Raw genomic sequence first — 20224 nt, forward strand, 5'->3', positions numbered from 1 at the left:
GTGATTTCACCCTTAAGGCTGCCCTTTCATGGAGAGAGAAACCACGGAACGGAATATTGACAGAAAAGAGGTAGAACGAGGGTTATCCTCATCCTATCTCTTTTCTGTCAATATTCCGTTCCGAAGTTTCTTTCTCCATGGGAAGGCAGCCTAGCTTGCTGCCAGCAAGGACATAGTCAGACACTGTGTAATACAGTGAGTCGTTTTATTCTTGTTGTTTGCCAACGTTAAACAAGGATAAAACGACTCACCGTGATACACAGTGTCTGACTGTGTCCTTGCTGGAAAGCAAGGCTAAAGGTCGCAGCACAGACTCTTGCATAACGCATAGTGCATAAGCGAATCAACTAATCAGAATCTTTCCTTTCCTCCCATTCCATGGAAAAGAAGAATTTTGATTGGTCGATTCTCTTATGCACTATGCATTATGCGTTATGCAAGAGTCTGTGCTGCGGCCATAATGATCTTTAGGTAATCCCTAGAATTATATCTAGGAATTCTAGGGATCCGCCATGTCTGATTCTAGGGACTCTAATCACATTCGCTATAGAGCTGCCATCTATCAATAAGCGAACGACGCCAGTAACGAACTTCCTGTCCCTATAAGCGTTACTTCACGTTTCATTCTTTTCCGGTATCGGTCTCTGAGAACATTAGTCGTATTCTCTTCGTCCTCTTTCCAGTAAAATGACGTGAGTATATAATCCTATCGAATAATTGCGATCACATGCATGAAGTTTGCCATTTTTCTACGAATAAAAGCATTAAACGACAATTGTTAACGAAGATATATTATTTTTGGAGTACTTTCTAATGTGATGCAAGTATTGATATAACCATTAATACATGCATGGAAAATCTAAAAGCTGTAAATGTTTTATTTTTACGTGAATAAATGCAACATTAATTTTCTAAAGATTTTATATATGATGAAAAAAATTGCTAAAATTATCAAGCTTTTCGTACAAAAGAATATTTGGACTAGCAAAAAAAATGATGGTGCACGTGCATTTTATTTCGTTCTGATTGCAGATCGAAGGTCTCCCGTGACACTCTTTACGAGTGCGTAAATGCTGTGCTCCAAAACTCGCAAGATAAGAAAAGAAACTTCTTGGAAACTATAGAATTGCAGATCGGTTTGAAGAACTATGATCCACAGAAGGACAAGCGTTTCTCAGGCACTGTCAAGTATGTTTCTACCTGACTTTGAGGCATTTTAAAAATCTTAATAAATCATATTCTTTATTAAGAATATAAAAATTGCCTCATGTAATGTCAGGGAGCTAGATTTTTATCTAGCGGACCTGTACCCAGGGTCTTAAATTAATTGGGGAGGTATTTATACCGTTATTTAAATTACATAGGATCATGATCCTATTGGTAAGTTATTCTTAGAGCATCACCCTTAAAGGAAGAAATGTGAAATAGAGTTTTTTTTTAAGAATACTACAAATTCTATCTGAAAGTCAAGTAACAAATAGTTATTTGTATATGTATCATTTTTATAATTAAAATTTATTGAATCGCCACAGTGTTCTATGATGTTTTATTTGTTGCATGTATTATCTGAAGAATTTGTGTAGTAAATCATTTAAATCTGAGAACATTGGGACTCTTAGATATTGCTATTTTTCGTTTGATTGATTTGAAAATTGTTATTCTAACGATATGATTTTGTAATGAAGATAAATATTGTAGACGTTAATCATATTAAAGTCATGAGACATAAGCATATTTATTTAAACGTTAATCTAACTATTGAGTTTTATTATGTTAGATTGAAGAATATCCCTAGACCAAAAATGCAAGTATGTGTTCTTGGCGACCAACAGCACTGCGACGAAGCTAAAGCTAATAATATTCCGTATATGGATGCAGAAGCATTGAAGAAACTTAACAAGAACAAAAAACTCGTCAAGAAGCTCGGTATGTTAATAACATGTTTTTGCATGTGTTTTAATATGAAATAATTGCGTTCAACCTTCCCAAAAGCACCATCATTGCTTAATATTCAAACAATGGTGGTCGTCAAGAGGAAGGAGATTAAAGTTCTTCACTTGGTGAGGGTAATGTGAATCGTATCATTACATCTCAATCCGTGTCGATACATGTATCTTATTGAATAAAAATCTGTTTAAAAAATCTTTGTTTCCTTTTTACAAAGATATTCTTTTTTAAGTTTAAAAATTTCCTAAAAATTGGAGAAGCTACCAAAGTTTTAATATGAGTTATAGTATTTATCAAAGATTAAAATTAAATAATATTTTTTATATATTCTTTTTACAGCAAAAAAATATGATGCATTTTTGGCTAGCGAGTCGTTGATCAAGCAAATTCCTCGTCTTCTCGGTCCTGGTTTAAATAAAGCCGGTAAATTCCCTGGATTGTTGTCCCACCAAGAATCGATGGTCGGCAAAATTGACGAAGTCAAGGCTACCATCAAATTCCAAATGAAGAAGGTGCGTTGTACTGAATAGCTTTCTGTTTAAATTTTTTTTCTTTAATATAAAACTTTGTTTACAGCTTTTTTGTAATGACTGTTTTTGTTCTACAGGTGTTGTGTCTGTCAGTAGCCGTTGGACACGTTGAAATGACACCTGAAGAGTTGGTGCAAAATGTCCATCTCTCAATAAACTTCCTTGTTTCTTTGTTAAAAAAACACTGGCAGAACGTGCGATCGCTTCATATTAAATCGACCATGGGACCACCACAGAGATTGTACTAAGTTACACTTGGTACGATTGATTTCGAATGTATATTCATTTCAATAAAACTGAAAAAGAATCCAAATTGATAAATTGATTTTTTCTTCTTCTTTCATTACATTTGCAATAGATTCAATGTTTCAAATGCAGTGCTATAAATTAATTGAAATTCGTAGAATTTTGATAGGATAGATATTTGTTTAATCTTAGCGACATAAGAAATTGATAAAGCTTTGTCGAATGAATGACAGAAAGAATCATGATGTTATAAAATATTTCTAAAATAATTCAAAAAGTATATTAGCTTTTAACGTACAGTAACCAGTTTTTGTTTTGAAGTGAAATCTTAATTTAATAATTTATATCAGAAAAAAAAACGGGTAGAAAAATTTATACCAATATTATAAGCAGGGTTGGTAAAGACTTTTTTTAAGAATAAAACATGTTTCTTCTTAAATATGCTTTAAACAGTATTATAAAAAAAAAACATTTAAAACATTAAAAACATCAAAGCATTTTTTAAACTGTTTAAAACACGTTTGAAACGTGTTTTTTGTCAACTCTATATAAGTGATTTAGTTAATAATAACATCTCATATATTTTAATGTATTTTAGAGTAACTTAAGATATTCAAATTATTTTCGTTTTATAGTTTTACTACACGAACACAGCATGCATCAAGGTATGCATGTTTAAAAGATCTCTTTCAAATATGCGTGTTGTCTGGGGTACCTGCTAGGATTTGTTAAGATCCCTCGGGAGAAATATGTGATAGGTAAGGGTCTACGTGTCACGCGACAATAGGCGATAAAGGATGTAGCCGGACTCTGGATCCGGTTCATGGATGTTTCTTTAGGGACCGCGTTTGTGTGTGGTTGTACATATGTGTGTGCGTGGGTCCTACCGAGGTCTACTAAGCTCGAACAGACACCACAGCCACGCTATTTCCAACGATCTTTGTGGGGGCAGTCTGGTGGCGGTCGCTGTGCTTTGAAGAGGCACATGGTTTCGAGTTCCGCTTCGTAAGCAGATGCCAACGGAACCGAGGACCTGCGTTTAGTCTTTTGCTCCCTTTTTTCGCACTTTCACGCTTAGCTATCCTTGTGAAATTCTTCTGACGACTACACGCATTCCTTAATTTGTTTCTCCCCAGGATTTTTGGACGAGCATCGATGGAGTAAAGTATTCGGGTAAGTTCGTTGGTGAAATGAATGCCATGTGTGCTTCGAATTTCTTTTCGAAAGTCAAAGATAGTAAGTATATGGATCATCTGAGATCTTGATACAAAATTATTTCACTTTGAAAATACTGGAGCTTATATTTATATACCCAATATAAATGCATATAAAAAATTAATATATAATTGGTATATAAAATATTTTAAGGATTTATTATTTACATTTATAGGATGAGAAAAAAATGACCCGTACAATTAGTGTTGACAAGATTCAGTAGTATAGTTACATTAGCGGTTGAAGATAAAAGATTTTGTTTTAATTGTTAAATTGTGAGTATAATAAAATTCCAATTACTTTATAATCTTCAGAGATAAACGTATCTTTTAATTTTAATATTAACTATTATTTTCGAAACATGTTTCGAAAATAATGATGTTAAAAAAACAAGGAAATAGTAATAGAAGAAGAGATAAGTGTAATTGATAATGATAATACTCGCAGAAAAAATGATTTGCTGATATGCGACCCGATTTTTATTTCTGATAAAATTGTCAGCTTCCGTAAAATGCGATAAGCATATATAACTTCGAGTTATATTTAATTATATTTTACAAATTATTTATATTATAGCAATGTATAAAAAATGAATGAGATTAATAACCGAATCAGTTATGAAGTATCAATTATAATTCACGAAAAAGAGAAAAATTCGAGTTTCTAGAATCACAAAGTTATTATTGTAAATGGAAACATTACATCAATAGAAAAAGCTAGCATTCCTTAGATAGTGAAAAAATCATTTAGATGATACGGAGCAAAACAAAAATAAGTGTCTCCCGTTTCTCAAATTGAAAAAGACGTGCGACTGGTGCGACTCGAGTCTGCGTTAGAAATGTCGCGGATTTAAACAGCAATATCGGAAAACGGAATTATCAGCGCGAGATGGAAAAATCAGCGATCGCCAGTCGGCCTTCCCCGTGAATGATACAGAGAGAATATAAAAAATTGAATATGCTGTGGGGGTCGGATGGACGGCGGCGCTTGTATTTGATTAATAAAGTGGCCGCAAAAGAGTGCACTCTTGTCGGACGAGTGGACTCTAGCTCGTTATCAGTGATATCAACTACCAGAGCGGCGACAAGCAGCCAACCGGGCAGAAGGCTGTCAACGAGCGCGGTTGAGTTGGGCAATGATTATCGAAAGCGCAGACAACGGCGACGAATGAGTTACTGACGTTCCTTAAACAGTCACCGAGAGACTCGCGACCAGATACAATATCGCGCACAGTATTACCGATAAATTATCGATTCGCAATCGGTAGCGATCAAGTGTTGTTCCTACATCCATCGATTGTGAAATCCCCGGTGTTGATCAAAGACAAAAGAGATGTGATGTTCCGTGAATTTTCCGCGGTAATTTCTGCTCCAGATTAATAGTGTTAAAAAATATATATATATTTATTGCAAGTTATTATACATAAATGGAATATCGACGATATTTATTATTATATATCGATGTATACACAATACCCAGACGGCACACAATATTTATAAAATATTTACAAAATGTTTATAAATATTTGTAAGATTTATTTTAAATATTTTGTAAATATTTTTTGTGATCTCTTAGATTGCACAGATCATAAACATTTATAATAAAATATTTGATCTATATTTTAATAATATTTCGAATAAAGCTTTATATAAAATATGTATGAAATATCTATATAACATTTCAAAAAAATGAATATTAATAAATATTTTCATAAATATTCTGTGCTGTTTGGGTATATAATTGATAATGATAAAATGAAGTAATGGCAGATTACTTCGATTCGAAGTCGATTTTTCTCTGAGTGAGGTCGTTCATTTCCAGCGAAAAATGAAAATCGGATCGACATGAATTAAACCGCGTTGTTCGATTTCTAATCAACGTCGATCTGATTTTTATTTCTCCCTGAAATTACAGTTTGCAATTTTCAATTATACATCTTCAATTATGTATCTTAAACTTTAAATTCAAGTTTGACGGAAATAAACTTCCGTTTGCTAGCGTGCAAAAAATCCTTTTTCTTTTACGAGTTTCGAGGAAAAACCAAGATGATCCTTGAATAATGACGCACGTACACGATCCTTCGGACGGGCGTGAAAGGAAATAGATACGACCGCTGTGCAAATCAAGGCTTTCCAAATCATTTCCGTTCTGTGTTAACTGAGGATGCGCTTTATTTTAATAGAAATCTTTAGTCTCTTGCGTCAGTGATGGTACTTGAAAATATTGCATTGTGACTCGCTGCAAGAGAAAATTATGCTCAAAGTCACACGTAAAACTTAGAAGTTGAAATAGAAATACATCTCCTATATTCCTAAAATTTATATAATTAATATTTATATAATTAAAGTGTAATTAATAATTAAATTATAACATAAATTCTAAGAATTTCGTCACTTTAGTGAATAACGCGAATGTAACGAACGTGATGAATTTTTTTATTTAACGAGACTATCGATTTTATTCCTGATTTCTGGTTCTTGCATTAAGACGTATAAGTTATAATATTTCACAACAATTGGGACAATTGCGATCGGCTTTGCTTTGTTTGCAGCGTTCATTAGAACATGTTCCTTGAAAAACATCTGCAGATACTACTTGTTCTCGCTCTCCGCTTCCTCTGTGTGCTCTGCAACAATGACGCATCTACGCCGAGTGGGACAACGATCGCCAAGTCGACGGAATTGGATTATAATTCCGGATCGACGGAAAACCTTGAGATAATTTATGATGATGAATCTACAAAAAATACTTTCATGACGACCACAGACGACAATGCGATCACGACTTCCTACGAATCCACTGTGGAACCCCTGAAGACTGTTTCTCATCTGGTCACTGATAAGTCCTCATCATCCATTATCAATCATATTACGACGAGACTTGTTACTGTGCCTAACAATGTGATTTCCATCGATAGCACAATTAATACGACGATCTGTAATCCGATGTACACAAGCGGTAAGTAAATTGATCATATATATTTGTATACTGATATAAAATCCAATTTTTATTTAAGAGATTAAAGAATTCGCTTTAAAAATTAATATTAGAAAAAACACTAATACCAAAAATATTGAAAGCATTAGAGGAAAAAGATTATCAATGGCCATCATTAAATATAAAAATACTAATAAATGTAAATGTTATAATAATATGAAAACATATACATGTATTACAAGATAGAATAGAAAAGTGTTTGGTTTTTAATGTTCAGTTTTAAAAACATGCGTATATTTTTTTATATTTCATACTGTGAGAAACTTAAATTTTAGATGTTTCACGATAAGCGAGACACAAAATATAAATTATTAAACGATAGAAGAGTCGGGGAGGGGAAATATATTTTTCGTTCTTTTTGTAGAATTTAATAATATATCACTGATAAAAAAAAGAAAAAGATTCCTATTTTCAAAGCTCATCTTAATAATACTCATATGCCAAGTACATTTTTCATAAGCAAAGTACATTTTTTTTAAACGCAATCATAAACTGAAGCTAGAAATAATATCGTATAATTAAATCGTAAATTACATTGATCGTCAATTTTGCATATGAAGATCTTTGACCGAAAATAGGAATCTTTCTCTTATTCGATTTATTCTCGATTTAAATTTCATTTATAATTATCACTGAATTGTTCGGAAAATTATTAACGATTATTCTTTGCGGTATGTTTCATCTTGAGATCTCTTATGCATTCGCATCTTGCAATTTTGTCCTCAGTTGATACAAAGGAGGTAGTTGATTTAAAGACGGATGATATAGGCACAGAATGGATCGTTTTCTCATGGAAGTCTCCGTGTAAAGTGACAAACTCCTCGATAACATATTTCATCGAAATATGCGACGATAAAAAAAACTGTACGCAGACATATGGAATTGACACCTGGCATAACGCTACCGATCTGGATCCATGCACGCAATATGAATTTAAAGTGAAAATTAATACCTCCCCCACCGTATTCTGGGATTCTAAAGGAGTCGTTCTGTCAGCTACAACGGCCAGTGAGTGTACAATTTGCTTATTGAGTATAATGCCTATTTTATCGAAACTAAAGATCCGTCAAAATGGGAAATTAACGAATATCTTTATCGCATTGATTCTCTTCAGTTCCGGAATTTTGGGACGCGGACGTAATCTCCCTAAGCGCACGCACCATCAATGTCAACGTTATTCAACTGACTTGGCAGGCGCCTGCAATTCACGAGAAATGTATATCCAACTACTCGATTACCCAGTGCGATGAAAAGTCTTGCAACAAGACCGCAGTTCTTGTCACGAATTACACTACCAATGATCTCGAGCTATGCACAGAGTATCACTTTACCGTCAAAACGGTGATGCTCTCCGTGGAATCCTATGGCGTAAACGAGACCGCGAAGACAGTTTCGCCGAGTAAGCTTAAGCTGTTCTAGAATTGGTGGAAAAGTGAAGAGACAGTATAGCGAAGGATACCTAAAATGTCTGTGAAACTTGTGGTCAATTTGTTTCTGCAAAGTTACTTTGCAGATACTTGTCAAGCTTTACCACTCGACATCTCTTCGTGAATAAGTCCCAAATTAAAGTTTTATCACAGTGTGCTTCGCTTATATACTCACTTTCCATCAATTCCAAGACAATAGGTCTCGATCTTCGGTAAATTTGTCTGACACATAGACAATTTGCAGAATTGTCGGCACCGCAGTCTCTTCACGTAATACCCGGCAATTTTTCGCTGACCGTTAAATGGGAGCCTCCGGAGTCTGGCACATTCTGCCTGAAGCATTATTACATAACTACGGATTTCAACTATACCACCAATACCACGAACACGAGTGTGATAATTTCGCATTTGCACGCTTGCAAGATGTATCAAATATTTATCAACGCTGTAAATGAAGATGACAAAGAAGGAGATACGATAGACAAGAGCGCTACCACGCTTCCATATAGTAAGCAAAATTAGCTTATACCTTTTAATTGTTTCATCTCCATATAATATATTACACTTGGTATATAAAATCCAATATTAATTCAACATTCGCTCGTTTCGAAGAAAATAGAATACGATGAAAAAATTTTCTTCGATATTTCAGGAACGAATCCACCACTTTTGCATACTCCAGGAATACCGCCAAGTGTTAGAAGCTTGTCGATGATTTGGACCATTCAGAAAGAGAACAATCATTGCCAGCTATCATCTATAATAACTATATGCAATTACACAGAGCAAAGAGGGAAAGGCTACGAGCCCGAGAATCGCGTATCCCCGATGAACATAGATCCCGATATTGCTGCAGAGCCTGTTTTCGTACTAAACACAATCGTAGAGGGACTAAGTCCTTTCACAAGTTACACTTGCTGGGCGCATACCGTTAATATTGCAGGATACAGTGATTTAAGTGTTGGAGTCAATGCCACAACGTTGGAGGATGGTACGCGTATTATTCTCATTAATATTATAGTTTAATTAATTTAATGTTTCGTATCATGTATGTAATATGAACCATTATTCTTATATCAAAACGACCTTTCAATCATATTTTTCTAAAAACAAAAAAAAAATCAAAATTTTTAAATGTCATTGCATTAGCTTGTTTTTATAAATTGGAAAGTGATATCGAACAAAAAATTTTTTTTAATATTTTTTTATTCTATTATATTATTTGTAGTTTTAACGCTATCTCCTGCTCTGCAATACTTTTTAATTTATCTCCTAATGTATCTACTTTTCAGAACAAAACATTTATACTCATCTTTCTTATCGTCATTATCTTATTTCTTACTTTTTTAATGGCTATAATATCATACGCTCTCCTTGCCATATCGTATCTCTTCCCGATATTTACCTAGAACAAAACACAGTTCAGAAGCCAAGTCTACTTAAGCTCAAATACTATCTGTCACCTCATTGTTCGCACCGATATCACTCGAATAATACACAACGAAAAAACAAGGTTCAAATATCCGAAATTATCAGTAGTTTTAAGATAAGAGATTTTAAACTCATAATTTAAAGAATAATAAACACCATTTACATTGGTGAATTATAAACGAAATTTGACTTATATTTAATAATGTGACTGGTTGATGAAGTTAATTCATCAACTATGCCGTACTTCATAAATAACATCTCCACATCAAAATGCACAATAATTTTTAAACAACGCAGTTTATTTCCAGTATGGAGAAATCTCGGTTCTCATGTGGATTTGTCGTAAATGTTGCACGCGCAAAATCCATTAAAATGTAATTTTAAACAATTTTTATCTATTCCAACCGCTGTTCGATATCACCTTCCTCTAATATTACAGGCTACGTTTAATAATTGATTATATAACTTAATATTTATTCATTTTAGTTAATATTTCGTATTATTTTAGTGTCATCTCCACCTGAGTTTTCCGTCAGAAATATCACGGACTCGCAATTCTCTTTGTCTTGGAACGAACCGGATTATTTACCCGGTTATTTAGAAGAATTTGAAATCGCAATCTATTGGAAACCATTATACTCGATTCCAAATTGGTGCCCTCGCGAAGAACAAGACATGGAAAAAATATGTTTTAATAGTTATTATGCTAAAAAATTTAATGTAAGCGGAAGCGTGTTTGAATACGATTATCTTGAAGCAAAGGGATTCACGGATTATAAAGTATATATGAGAGCAAGAACAGGAGAAGGATGGAGCAATATTAGTGATCCCCACATGTTTGCAAGCGATAGCGGAGGTACATTTCATTTTTCTTCATTTCATTATGATGCAAGATTATTTCTCAATAATTATTTGAAATATTAAGCGTTTCTGTGTATAGTATCTATTAATACATTTTTTCATACAATTTTTCACGAATAAAATCTTGATATAAATAATTTGAACTAAATGAGTATGCGTTGATAAATAATTAACATTATTATTAGTAAAATATTTATATAATTGCGAAGAGCATTTAACAATTATAACATATAGTCTTTTCCCCTTTCTTGAATATTTTAACGATTAAATATTATGATTGTCATTATTCAGTTCCAGGAGCAATCTCGAAATTCAATTCCTCTATTACGATCAAAGAAAATTCAAATGACACGAATGTGTTGGATACAATTCTAACATGGGGCTTGCCGTGTTCATTAAACGGTGAACTCGAATTCTTTAATGTATCGGGTGTTGGTATTAGACCTGGATATCCACCCCATTTTATTTTTGAGAAATATGAATGCACGAATTACATTCGCAACGATTACATGTGTTCGATAAATCTCAACGAGTTGAAAGGAGAGTATAATTATAATTTCACAATATCCACCAAAATCAGAAACGTCGATACACTCGGATGGCCGGTTAATCAAAACGTACTGTATCCTGCCGGTAGTAAGTATCAATTTAAAAATATCAAAATTCTCATTAATAAATCTCTCCTTTAATATATTAAGCTTTCTTTAGATTTATATCAAAATTCAAGATAGAATTCTATTTGTAACTTTATGCGTCGAATAATATAAAAAAAAAACACTTAAATAGTCTGAATATATATATGTTATAAAATATATATTAAAGTATACTTTAGTAAATAATAAAATGCACGGTTTGTAAAATTATCGATTTGTGATAGTTGTTCTGAAATTTGATACGAACATAAATCGTTCAAAGCAGAATCCAACGTATTATGTTATTACTATCACTGCGTTCTCCATGTAAAAATTGCAAAAGAAGTGGCGGAACAAGCTATGTGATAAAAAATATAATATTTTCTTCTATTTTTCTGCGATTTCACAATTAAGAGTTTTTTTTTTCCTATCATAGTACCTCCACAACCTACAGATGAAATTATTAAATCAATCACCCTGGATCCGTACAAGGCGCGCAAAACCACAACGACCGCTGCAATTTTGCTACCTCTATTCCCCAATACCAGCGGGGAAATCAAGTTTTATGCGATCATGGTGGCGAAGATAGGATACAATAATATACGAGCAAACACGAGGTTCGACCTGAAGAGCAATAATTGGCCTAATGCGCCCTCCTGGGAGGAAGCAATGATGAACGATTTCTCAATCACGTATCAAGCGACATGGCCACATTGGAATCCTTATCGTAGGTGATATGCCCGTAGATAGATGCAGGACGATTGTTTACAAAGCGATGAAACTCGAAACCTCGCTGCGCATACATTATTAAATACTTATGACTCTGTTTAGCGAATTACATTGCTGATTACGGGCACGTAAAAGCCGTCAAGTATATAATCGGGGAGGACGTTAACTGCAAGGAGATCTCGTCCAACATGGATGAGCGGGTGTATTGTAACGGGCCTCTCCATCCGGATACATGGTATCACATCAGAATGAGGGCGTTTACTGACGGTGGTTACACCGATTCTGAGATATTCATGATAAAAACGAGTGAGTATATGTTGTAATTATATCGGCCGGCAAATAGTCCATCTGATACAAACATCTTACGTAACAGAAATGCGAAAAACATATATTTCATCTGTCCCCCTTTCTTTTTTCGCAATACCAGACGCAGAACTCAATATCGCTCTCATTATCGGAGCTGTCTTCGGCATTCTTTCCGTGGGAATAGCGGTGACGATGATGTTGCTTGTACGAAAATGTTCGCCGTACATGTAAGACAAGATTTCATTATTATAACATACGTACGTAACAGATAAAAAAATAGAGAGCTATTAACTCATACCAACATAAGTTCTTGTATCTTGATTAAACGATGTCGATCGAAGATAATTGGAGTTATCTCGTTCTAGCAAACTATAAGATAAGATTTCTCTAGTTCCTGTAAAAAATGTTTCAAATAGCTGCAATAACATTCGGATCCACCGAAATCACGTTACAACGATGTGTAAACTTGAAGTATACAGGACAGGTGGACGCGCGTTTATGAACAATGATCGATATTTATTGTATGACTCAGAAGAGAGAACTATAGCTAAAGCGCGTGAACAAGGTCGCGCGATGCACGCGCGTCTATCGCACGTTAAAATATACAGTACATTACGGGCTCGGTGCTCGATGAAGTTTAAACGTCGCCGAACTACCGTGTGCTGAGCTCTGAAAAGTCTTGAAAAGTATTTTTAAATTACTTCGGAAATGTTTTTGAGCGTGTTGCGCGAGACGCGAGTGAGACAATAGAAATCAACGCCGACGAGATTGACAGAGATTCGGCTATGACTCTGATCTTTGCGTGGAAATCGAGTCCTTGAGTCCGTTTCTAGTCAGACGCGTATATGTTTATTGCGTAAGTTTTCGTTATTCCCCTACTGTGAATGAGCTACCTACGCTACACCGGCGAAGGAAAGACATGTGTATACGCGAAACACGGAGATGCTATTGCGCACTTCTACGATTCTCTTCGTTACTTCAACGGCGTTCGTCAAATGCGTTAACAGAAACGTTAAATCCATTTAGAGACCGATTTTCTAATCTCCATTACTTTACATATATATATTATTACGTGTTATATATTATATATTATTTTTATTGCGTATGTTATTTTATTGTATGTGTTATTATTTTATTGTGATATATGTGTATATAGATTTGTAAAAGTCTTCTCGTTTTTTTTTTTTTCAATAGACAGCTTTTGCCAAATTAACATAACGTGAATGTGTATTCAACGAGAACGAAATAATGAAGCTACTTGAAAGATAACAGAAAGAAGAAGGAAAAAACGGTCAATACTTCGCTTAATAAAATTTTGGCTTTAACATAAAACTTGTTTTTAAATTTGTTTAAAAGAGAAACGAGAAAATTTTTTGAACACACACGCGCGCATATTTTTTCAGACGTATCTTATCCTCATTATTTTTTGATCGTGTATTATTGATTAAACAAATACACACGATAAGATACATTAATACATTTTCTTGTTTTGTGCGCTTTATAGAATAAATCTTAGTTAACCGCAATCTCTTCTATTTCAGAGTACTGCGAAGATTTCTTCACTCTGACATGCCCGGCTCACCCGTGCCTGCGCCGTTCACCAGAAGAAAATTCATGAGCCATTGTCAGCAATTGGTAGACAATCCTGGGAAATTGAGCAATGAATTTCGGCTGCTCCAGACACTCAGCGTCGATTTGCAGATGCCCACAAATTCAGCTTGCTTGCAAGCTAACCGAAAGAAAAATCGCTACTCCGACATTTTACCATGTATGAACTTGTCTTGCAATTTACTCGCGCATACTTACAACTTGCAACTATTATATATGATTCATACTTTCAGATGATTTCTCAAGAGTAAAGCTGGATGTAATAGATAACGATCCTAATACGGATTATATCAATGCATCATTTATAAGGGTAAATATTTTACATACGCACATGTGTATATTAATCCGACAATCTTCCTCTATTGCTTAAACAAAAATGTCATAAATAGTTATAAAAAATATGAGTGAAAACATATTTAAATTGCAACTAATTAAGAAGAAAGATTCTTTTATGAATTACGCTTCTGTGAAACAAATAGTCTTAATTTAATAAAATAGTTAATTGAATCTTGGGACATTTAATTTCAAAATAATTTAAAAAAGCTTAAAATTATGAAATTTCGTTAAAGGAGAAATTATCTCAATTTTTAACGAGAATTATTGAATATCCTATATGAATGAAAAAATGTGAATTTATTTTGCATCAGGGATATACAGGAGAAGATGAATACATAGCTTGTCAAGGTCCAAAAGAGGAAACTACTTACGATTTCTGGAGGATGATCAATCAGTATAACATTAATATTATAGTTATGCTGACACAGTTGGTCGAGAAGGGCAAAGTAAATTACAATTATCGATAATAATTAGCGTAATGTTAATGCCATTTAACATTAATTAATCTGCTTTTCAGGAAAAATGTCATCAATACTATCCGACAACAGGGGAAACTTTTCGATACGAAGACATGATAATACGATGTACAAGTGAATTAGACTTCAGAACACATACCCAAAGAACGCTTGTATTACAAAAGGTATCTTTTTTAATATGAATAGTACATATGTTTACAAAATTTTTTGTAAAAAAACATCTAAAAAATACAAATAATTACAGGAAAATAAGAAAAGAAATATTACTCACTTGCACTTTAAAGACTGGCCCGATCACGATGTTCCAGAAGATTTCGATCCAATGATCAATTTTTGCCAAATAATGCGCCGCAATATTATCGCTAATAAAGGTTCCGTCGTTGTTCATTGCAGGTATAAACAAATTTTCTACAAATAAAGCTGTTTTGCATTTTATGGTTTCAATCATAGCGTTGTTATTAATTCATTTCTTAATAATAGAAAATATCATTTCTTTACAGTGCAGGGATTGGTAGAACAGGAACATTAATAGCGATAGATATTCTTCTGCAACAAATTAGAGATAATAGAAAATTAGATGTATTTGGAACTGTGTATAGATTACGACATCATAGAATAAATATGGTACAAAGAGAAGTAAGTGATTCATAGTTAAATAATACTAAATTAGCAAAAAAACATTATGTAATCTATATTTCGGTTAGATAAGATATTGAATATTAAAATTTAAGAAGTTACGAAAAATCGATGTTTTTACTGAAAAATAATTGATTTAACTTTTCATCGAGTCTATGTTACGTATTTGTTTAAATTCATATATAATGTAAAAAGAACATGTTCATTTTTTCAGAGTCAATACGCTTATATATATAATTGTATAAAACAAGTACTCAAGAATCCTTATTTCTTAAAAACTTGTAAGTATTTTTTTAAATACTATGCTTGGTATATATTTCTCCAAAAAAAAACTTATTTTCTTACATTCTCATAGACAAACCACCACCAGTTGAGCCAATATATGAGAACACTTCTAAGAAAGCCAAAGATACAACAAATTCAGACACAACTCTAGTCAACAATCTTGAAATATGTATGTATTATATATTTAATATATATGTATATTTATTCCCTGTAGCAGACTAGATATTTTCTTTACTCTTATTATTAATAGTATTAAAGAAAGCACGATAGAAATAACACTAATCTATTTTGTACTACAGAATGAGAGTCTCTCCAACTATTTAATACGTGATGAGGTAGGAACAAAATGCTTGGATCGCGTTATCTTTTTCCGCTTTGCATTTCCCTCTTGCTTTACTTATATATATTTCTTACTATTTCGTGTATTTATTTAATATCGTTTGAGCTAAACATATAACATTCATTGCTTCTCTATGTATGGTTTGAGAATAATTTTGCAGCTGATATATGCTTGCTATGAATTGGACATAATGCAATATGGAACGAATAAATTGTATTTTAAACCAGTGATTATTTTTGGCATTATATTAAGAAGCAAAATTTTATTATTGTGGTGTTTTTTCTAAACTACAATCATCGAACTGCTTTTTTGAGTCAGTTCTATATTGCACAATTGTTTATATCTTTATCTAATTATTATTTTTTCTAATATACTGCATGATTAAAATTATTCCAGTAAAAAAACATAACTCCATATCTCTGGAATCAATCGATACTCTCTTTTCTCGGTCCACTTCAAGTATAACAAATAGCGGTAAGACTGAAATAAAATCTCATGAATTTAAACTGTATTAAGTACATGTTGTATCAAAAATTAAATGGCAAGAAAACATGATTTTGTTCAATATTATCTGTTTGAAATGTCATTTATATAATGTAATATAGATTTTATCCTATATAATTTTATTTTAAGATCTGAGACAATGCAAATCAATGGATGCCATAAATATAAAAACTCATCACATACCTATAGGTCAGTGAGAGATATCAATATATATATACACAAAATTTTCATTATAAAAACGATGTTAACAGATGTTATTTTTCAGAAAAATCCCGTACTCTGAATTGTATTTTTAAACCACTGAGGGATTCATACAAGCTAATAAATAGAGAAAGTTTAATACAGGAGAGTATTCCATTAATAACTTATTCAAGTTCAACTAATGTACTTGGCGATAGCGTACAACATGTAACAAACAGTAAGTCTATCTCTTTAATTTATGAAATTTACATTGTACAAATTTTTCATTACTTTAAGTGATTTACTAAATCTATCTATTTTACAGCTATGTGAGAGACGACTGAATTGTTTATAATTATTCACGTGTTAAATTAATCATTAATACTTAGATGTTAGACCAAAGTATACACTGTAATTACATGTAAATATAATTATCTTGATAGAATATAAGATAGAAATCTTAAGATAGAATTGATATTGTATACTTTACGTACCATTTTTTTATAAAGAATTGTAATTTTATGTATGAATATTTCCATATATGAACATACATCAGATGCCAGAATATATTATGTGATACCGAATATGTTTCTCAGCGTTATTGCCTAATATAGCATGCCTTAAGGAAACTAGTCCAACTAGAAAACATTTTAAGTAACAGAGATGGATATTGTAATTAGAACGTACATTTAAATATAAACCATAAATAAAATAGTAAATAAGAAATTTTATAAAATTCTTTAAAATATATGTATTATTGATAAGTTATCGTATGTACACTTATTCATATAATTTATGCATTTTGTACTTTATACTTATTTTATCTTATACTTATTTTTAAAATATGCACAGTATAAATTACAACGCTTACAATTATCCATTCAGCATGAAATTCATCTAGTTTCTTTCATGTAATGTATTGCCTTGAGATAAATATAGCATTATTATTTATCTTCAAAATACAAAAACGTTCATATATTTTACAATTAAATTAATATCGATATTTAGTAGAATAATCTTTAGGAGAGACAACTAAACCTCGACCTTTTCTTGCACCCCTATAAACCGTTTCAATAATATCGATCATTTCTTGTTTGTCCTCCAGTGTCCAATTTATTTTGTTATTGTTTCCAGTACCTAAATCTATCATGATATGTTTATTCCTGAAGAAGAACATTACTGTACATGGGTCATACAGTTCATACCTGTCAAAAATATATATGTATATATATATTTTTATATACATTATTGTTAAAATATTGTACCACTAAAATATATCTTGATGATCAATCTTAATTAATTTATATCTTAATAGATTTTATTTATTCTTTAAAGAATTAATTAAATTGTTAATTAATTATTGATGCAACATATAGACTTTTAAGGATATAAATTCTTACTTACATTTTATTAAAATCTGGCACTTTTGTGATATCCACCAAATAAATAACGGCAAAGTTCTTAACTTTCTCTGCGATATTATAGAGTACTTCATCCATTTTCATACACATCGGATCCCAATCGTGTCCAAAGCGAATCACCTAGAAAGAAAGAGATATTATTTTCAACAGGTGAGTTCTAATTCGAAATAATTCTGTTATAACTGGCTTAATGTTTATCTATAACGAGAAATAAAGTGAAAGTGAATGAAACATGTCGAAATACTCACTACGACTCTGTCTTCTTCCGACAGAATAGCTTGATCGACTTGATAGCCGTTTTCCAAATGCGATAGCATATAAGACATTTTGAGACGTGTGAAATACGAAATTTGCGATTACAAAATGATGCAGTTCGTTTGTGTTAAGGCAATTAAAAACGTTGTTTAAGGTTAGGAAACGTACTGTCTAAAGTCATACGACGCTAAGATCTGTTCGTTTTTACTTGCACTTTTAGCACTCGGATTCTGCGCTCTTTTTCTTTTCAATGTTCTAGAAATTTCTTCTTTAGTTCTTTCTGTACTTTTCAATTTTTGTCTTTGTTTTCTTTATTTCTAAATGTTTAATTATACAACTAAAGGTCCGGTACATCTGGGAAAAAGCTAACGATAAATCGTAACCTTAATTTGAAGTTGCCACTAATTTCAATACAGGTTCAATTATACAACTTATTTCAAGTGCAGGTATAAAGAACAGACCTCCAAAAAAGTAAAATGTAATTAATTTTAACATTTACTGTGCATACACAATTTCTGGAAAAATGAGAAAACTACTTTGTTATTATGTGAGGCACACATAATTTATTGTAAAAAATAGAACTGTGTTATACTTTTACACTATGGAATAAGTAAAACAATTGTTTATTAATTTTTACATCTGTATGAAAATACAAAATATGTAAACAGCAGAATAAACAATACTTATGTTTTGGAATTAAGCAGATCTATATATGCTTCAGCGATTAGGTCATCTTTTTTTATGAGTAATGCTTGCATGAGGTCGTCAGCAATCTTCTGTCCAGTTATTATATCCTGATCTTCTTTCAACACTACCTATATTTATTGATATACCAATCCATATTACATGTTTACTGATCTTTATTGATACAGCTATAATAAGTAAATTTTATATAAGTACAAACCTCTAGTTCTATAAAATTACCCAAACCATCAACTTTGTCAATGTGTATTCGAGTTTGTCCAACAATGAATAAGAGTCTCGTTTTTTTAACAACTCCTAGTATACCATTAGATTGGATCAAAATACTTTCAATTGACTCAACAATATCTGAGTTTAAAGATACTCTGTCATAAGTAGACAACTTTGGTCCAGAAACATCAGGTCTCTTATACAAAATTAACTCTGCGGTACCATCCTAAAGAACAAGACAAAAATGCTTGGTATTAAGATGATAATATTATGTAATTATATACTTGGTTAATTGAAAAATTTAATAACTGCTCCAACCTTAAACTTTCGTAATTTCAATCTTCCTTCCTTTGTCTTGAAAAAGATATCATGCTGCTTGATTTCCTGAGCGTTGTCACTCAGCTCTGTAGCTTTTGAAATGGTTTGTTTAATATCTCGAATTATGGCTTTGATCTCAATGTTACGATGCATGTTTATCCTTGGAGTTCTCTAAAATTTACAGAAATTTATTGACTAATTTTATTTTTCAGATTCTTATCACGTTTCTTATTTTGTTCAGATTCTTATCTTACATAGGTCTATTTGCATTGCTTAAAATCCCCAAAAATTTTTACACTTATGTGAGATAAATATATATTCAAGTGTTGAAGAGAAAGAAAAGCAGAGTTTAGTACAAAGAGATGTTTAGTACAAAACGTGCAAGCAGCGTAAACTGACCTATTATCTTATATATTTCTATACATTTAACTTATAATTATAAATCGTAATCTGATAAAAAATATTTTAGCTACAAAAGTATATAGACTTCATCTTTTATTTATATATTTATGTAATATATTATTTTTAAAAATCTCTTTTTCTATATCTATTTATGTAATTTGTTTACTATTTTATTTCAAACGTTTAACGTCAAATACTATTGACAAATGACCGTTGACCGGTAGTGGCTG

General features: G+C 32.1%; 4 protein-coding genes across 9 annotated transcripts; 2 read left to right on the plus strand and 2 right to left on the minus strand.

Annotated features, from left to right (window-relative positions):
• The first annotated feature begins 612 nt into the window (after nucleotides 1-612).
• Nucleotides 613-2790, plus strand: RpL10Ab (ribosomal protein L10Ab). Its single transcript, XM_018454341.1, has 5 exons — nucleotides 613-692; nucleotides 1033-1188; nucleotides 1778-1926; nucleotides 2287-2459; nucleotides 2555-2790. The coding sequence occupies exons 1-5, from the start codon at nucleotides 688-690 to the stop codon at nucleotides 2723-2725; spliced, it is 654 nt and encodes a 217-aa protein (XP_018309843.1). The 5' UTR covers nucleotides 613-687; the 3' UTR covers nucleotides 2726-2790.
• A 1061-nt stretch (nucleotides 2791-3851) lies between these two features.
• Nucleotides 3852-17363, plus strand: LOC108726703 (Protein tyrosine phosphatase 52F). Of its 4 annotated transcripts, none has more exons than XM_018454438.1 (23): nucleotides 3852-3896; nucleotides 6490-6896; nucleotides 7662-7943; nucleotides 8050-8334; nucleotides 8607-8870; nucleotides 9015-9353; nucleotides 10302-10649; nucleotides 10946-11290; nucleotides 11723-12013; nucleotides 12118-12321; nucleotides 12443-12548; nucleotides 13863-14089; nucleotides 14163-14239; nucleotides 14577-14711; nucleotides 14783-14905; nucleotides 14986-15134; nucleotides 15242-15377; nucleotides 15592-15658; nucleotides 15733-15831; nucleotides 16399-16476; nucleotides 16636-16695; nucleotides 16772-16924; nucleotides 17012-17363. In XM_018454438.1, exons 2-23 carry the CDS (start codon nucleotides 6503-6505, stop codon nucleotides 17017-17019), a joined length of 4170 nt encoding a protein of 1389 aa, XP_018309940.1. In that variant the 5' UTR covers nucleotides 3852-3896; nucleotides 6490-6502; the 3' UTR covers nucleotides 17020-17363. The 4 variants fall into 4 exon arrangements, with proteins under 4 accessions (XP_018309940.1, XP_018309939.1, XP_018309941.1 ...); XM_018454437.1 differs by lacking the exon at nucleotides 3852-3896 and adding an exon at nucleotides 4952-5296; XM_018454439.1 differs by lacking the exons at nucleotides 3852-3896; nucleotides 16399-16476 and adding an exon at nucleotides 4952-5296.
• A 238-nt stretch (nucleotides 17364-17601) lies between these two features.
• On the minus strand, nucleotides 17602-18519 carry Dim1 (thioredoxin-like protein Dim1). Its single transcript, XM_018454448.1, has 3 exons — nucleotides 18356-18519; nucleotides 18091-18227; nucleotides 17602-17891 (listed from the first exon to the last, which is right to left on the minus strand). The coding sequence occupies exons 1-3, from the start codon at nucleotides 18431-18433 to the stop codon at nucleotides 17678-17680; spliced, it is 429 nt and encodes a 142-aa protein (XP_018309950.1). The 5' UTR covers nucleotides 18434-18519; the 3' UTR covers nucleotides 17602-17677.
• A 450-nt stretch (nucleotides 18520-18969) lies between these two features.
• On the minus strand, nucleotides 18970-20224 carry LOC108726709 (uncharacterized). Of its 3 annotated transcripts, none has more exons than XM_018454446.1 (4): nucleotides 20161-20224; nucleotides 19593-19763; nucleotides 19267-19500; nucleotides 18970-19177 (listed from the first exon to the last, which is right to left on the minus strand). In XM_018454446.1, the coding sequence occupies exons 2-4, from the start codon at nucleotides 19743-19745 to the stop codon at nucleotides 19046-19048; spliced, it is 519 nt and encodes a 172-aa protein (XP_018309948.1). In that variant the 5' UTR covers nucleotides 19746-19763; nucleotides 20161-20224; the 3' UTR covers nucleotides 18970-19045. The 3 variants fall into 3 exon arrangements, with proteins under 3 accessions (XP_018309948.1, XP_018309949.1, XP_018309947.1); XM_018454447.1 differs by lacking the exon at nucleotides 20161-20224 and adding an exon at nucleotides 19992-20025; XM_018454445.1 differs by lacking the exon at nucleotides 20161-20224 and adding an exon at nucleotides 19847-19985.

This window comes from Mycetomoellerius zeteki, unplaced genomic scaffold, assembly GCF_001594055.1.
Source record: "Mycetomoellerius zeteki isolate Tzet28-1 unplaced genomic scaffold, Tzet1.0 scaffold433, whole genome shotgun sequence".
Taxonomy (NCBI): Eukaryota; Metazoa; Arthropoda; class Insecta; order Hymenoptera; family Formicidae; genus Mycetomoellerius; species Mycetomoellerius zeteki.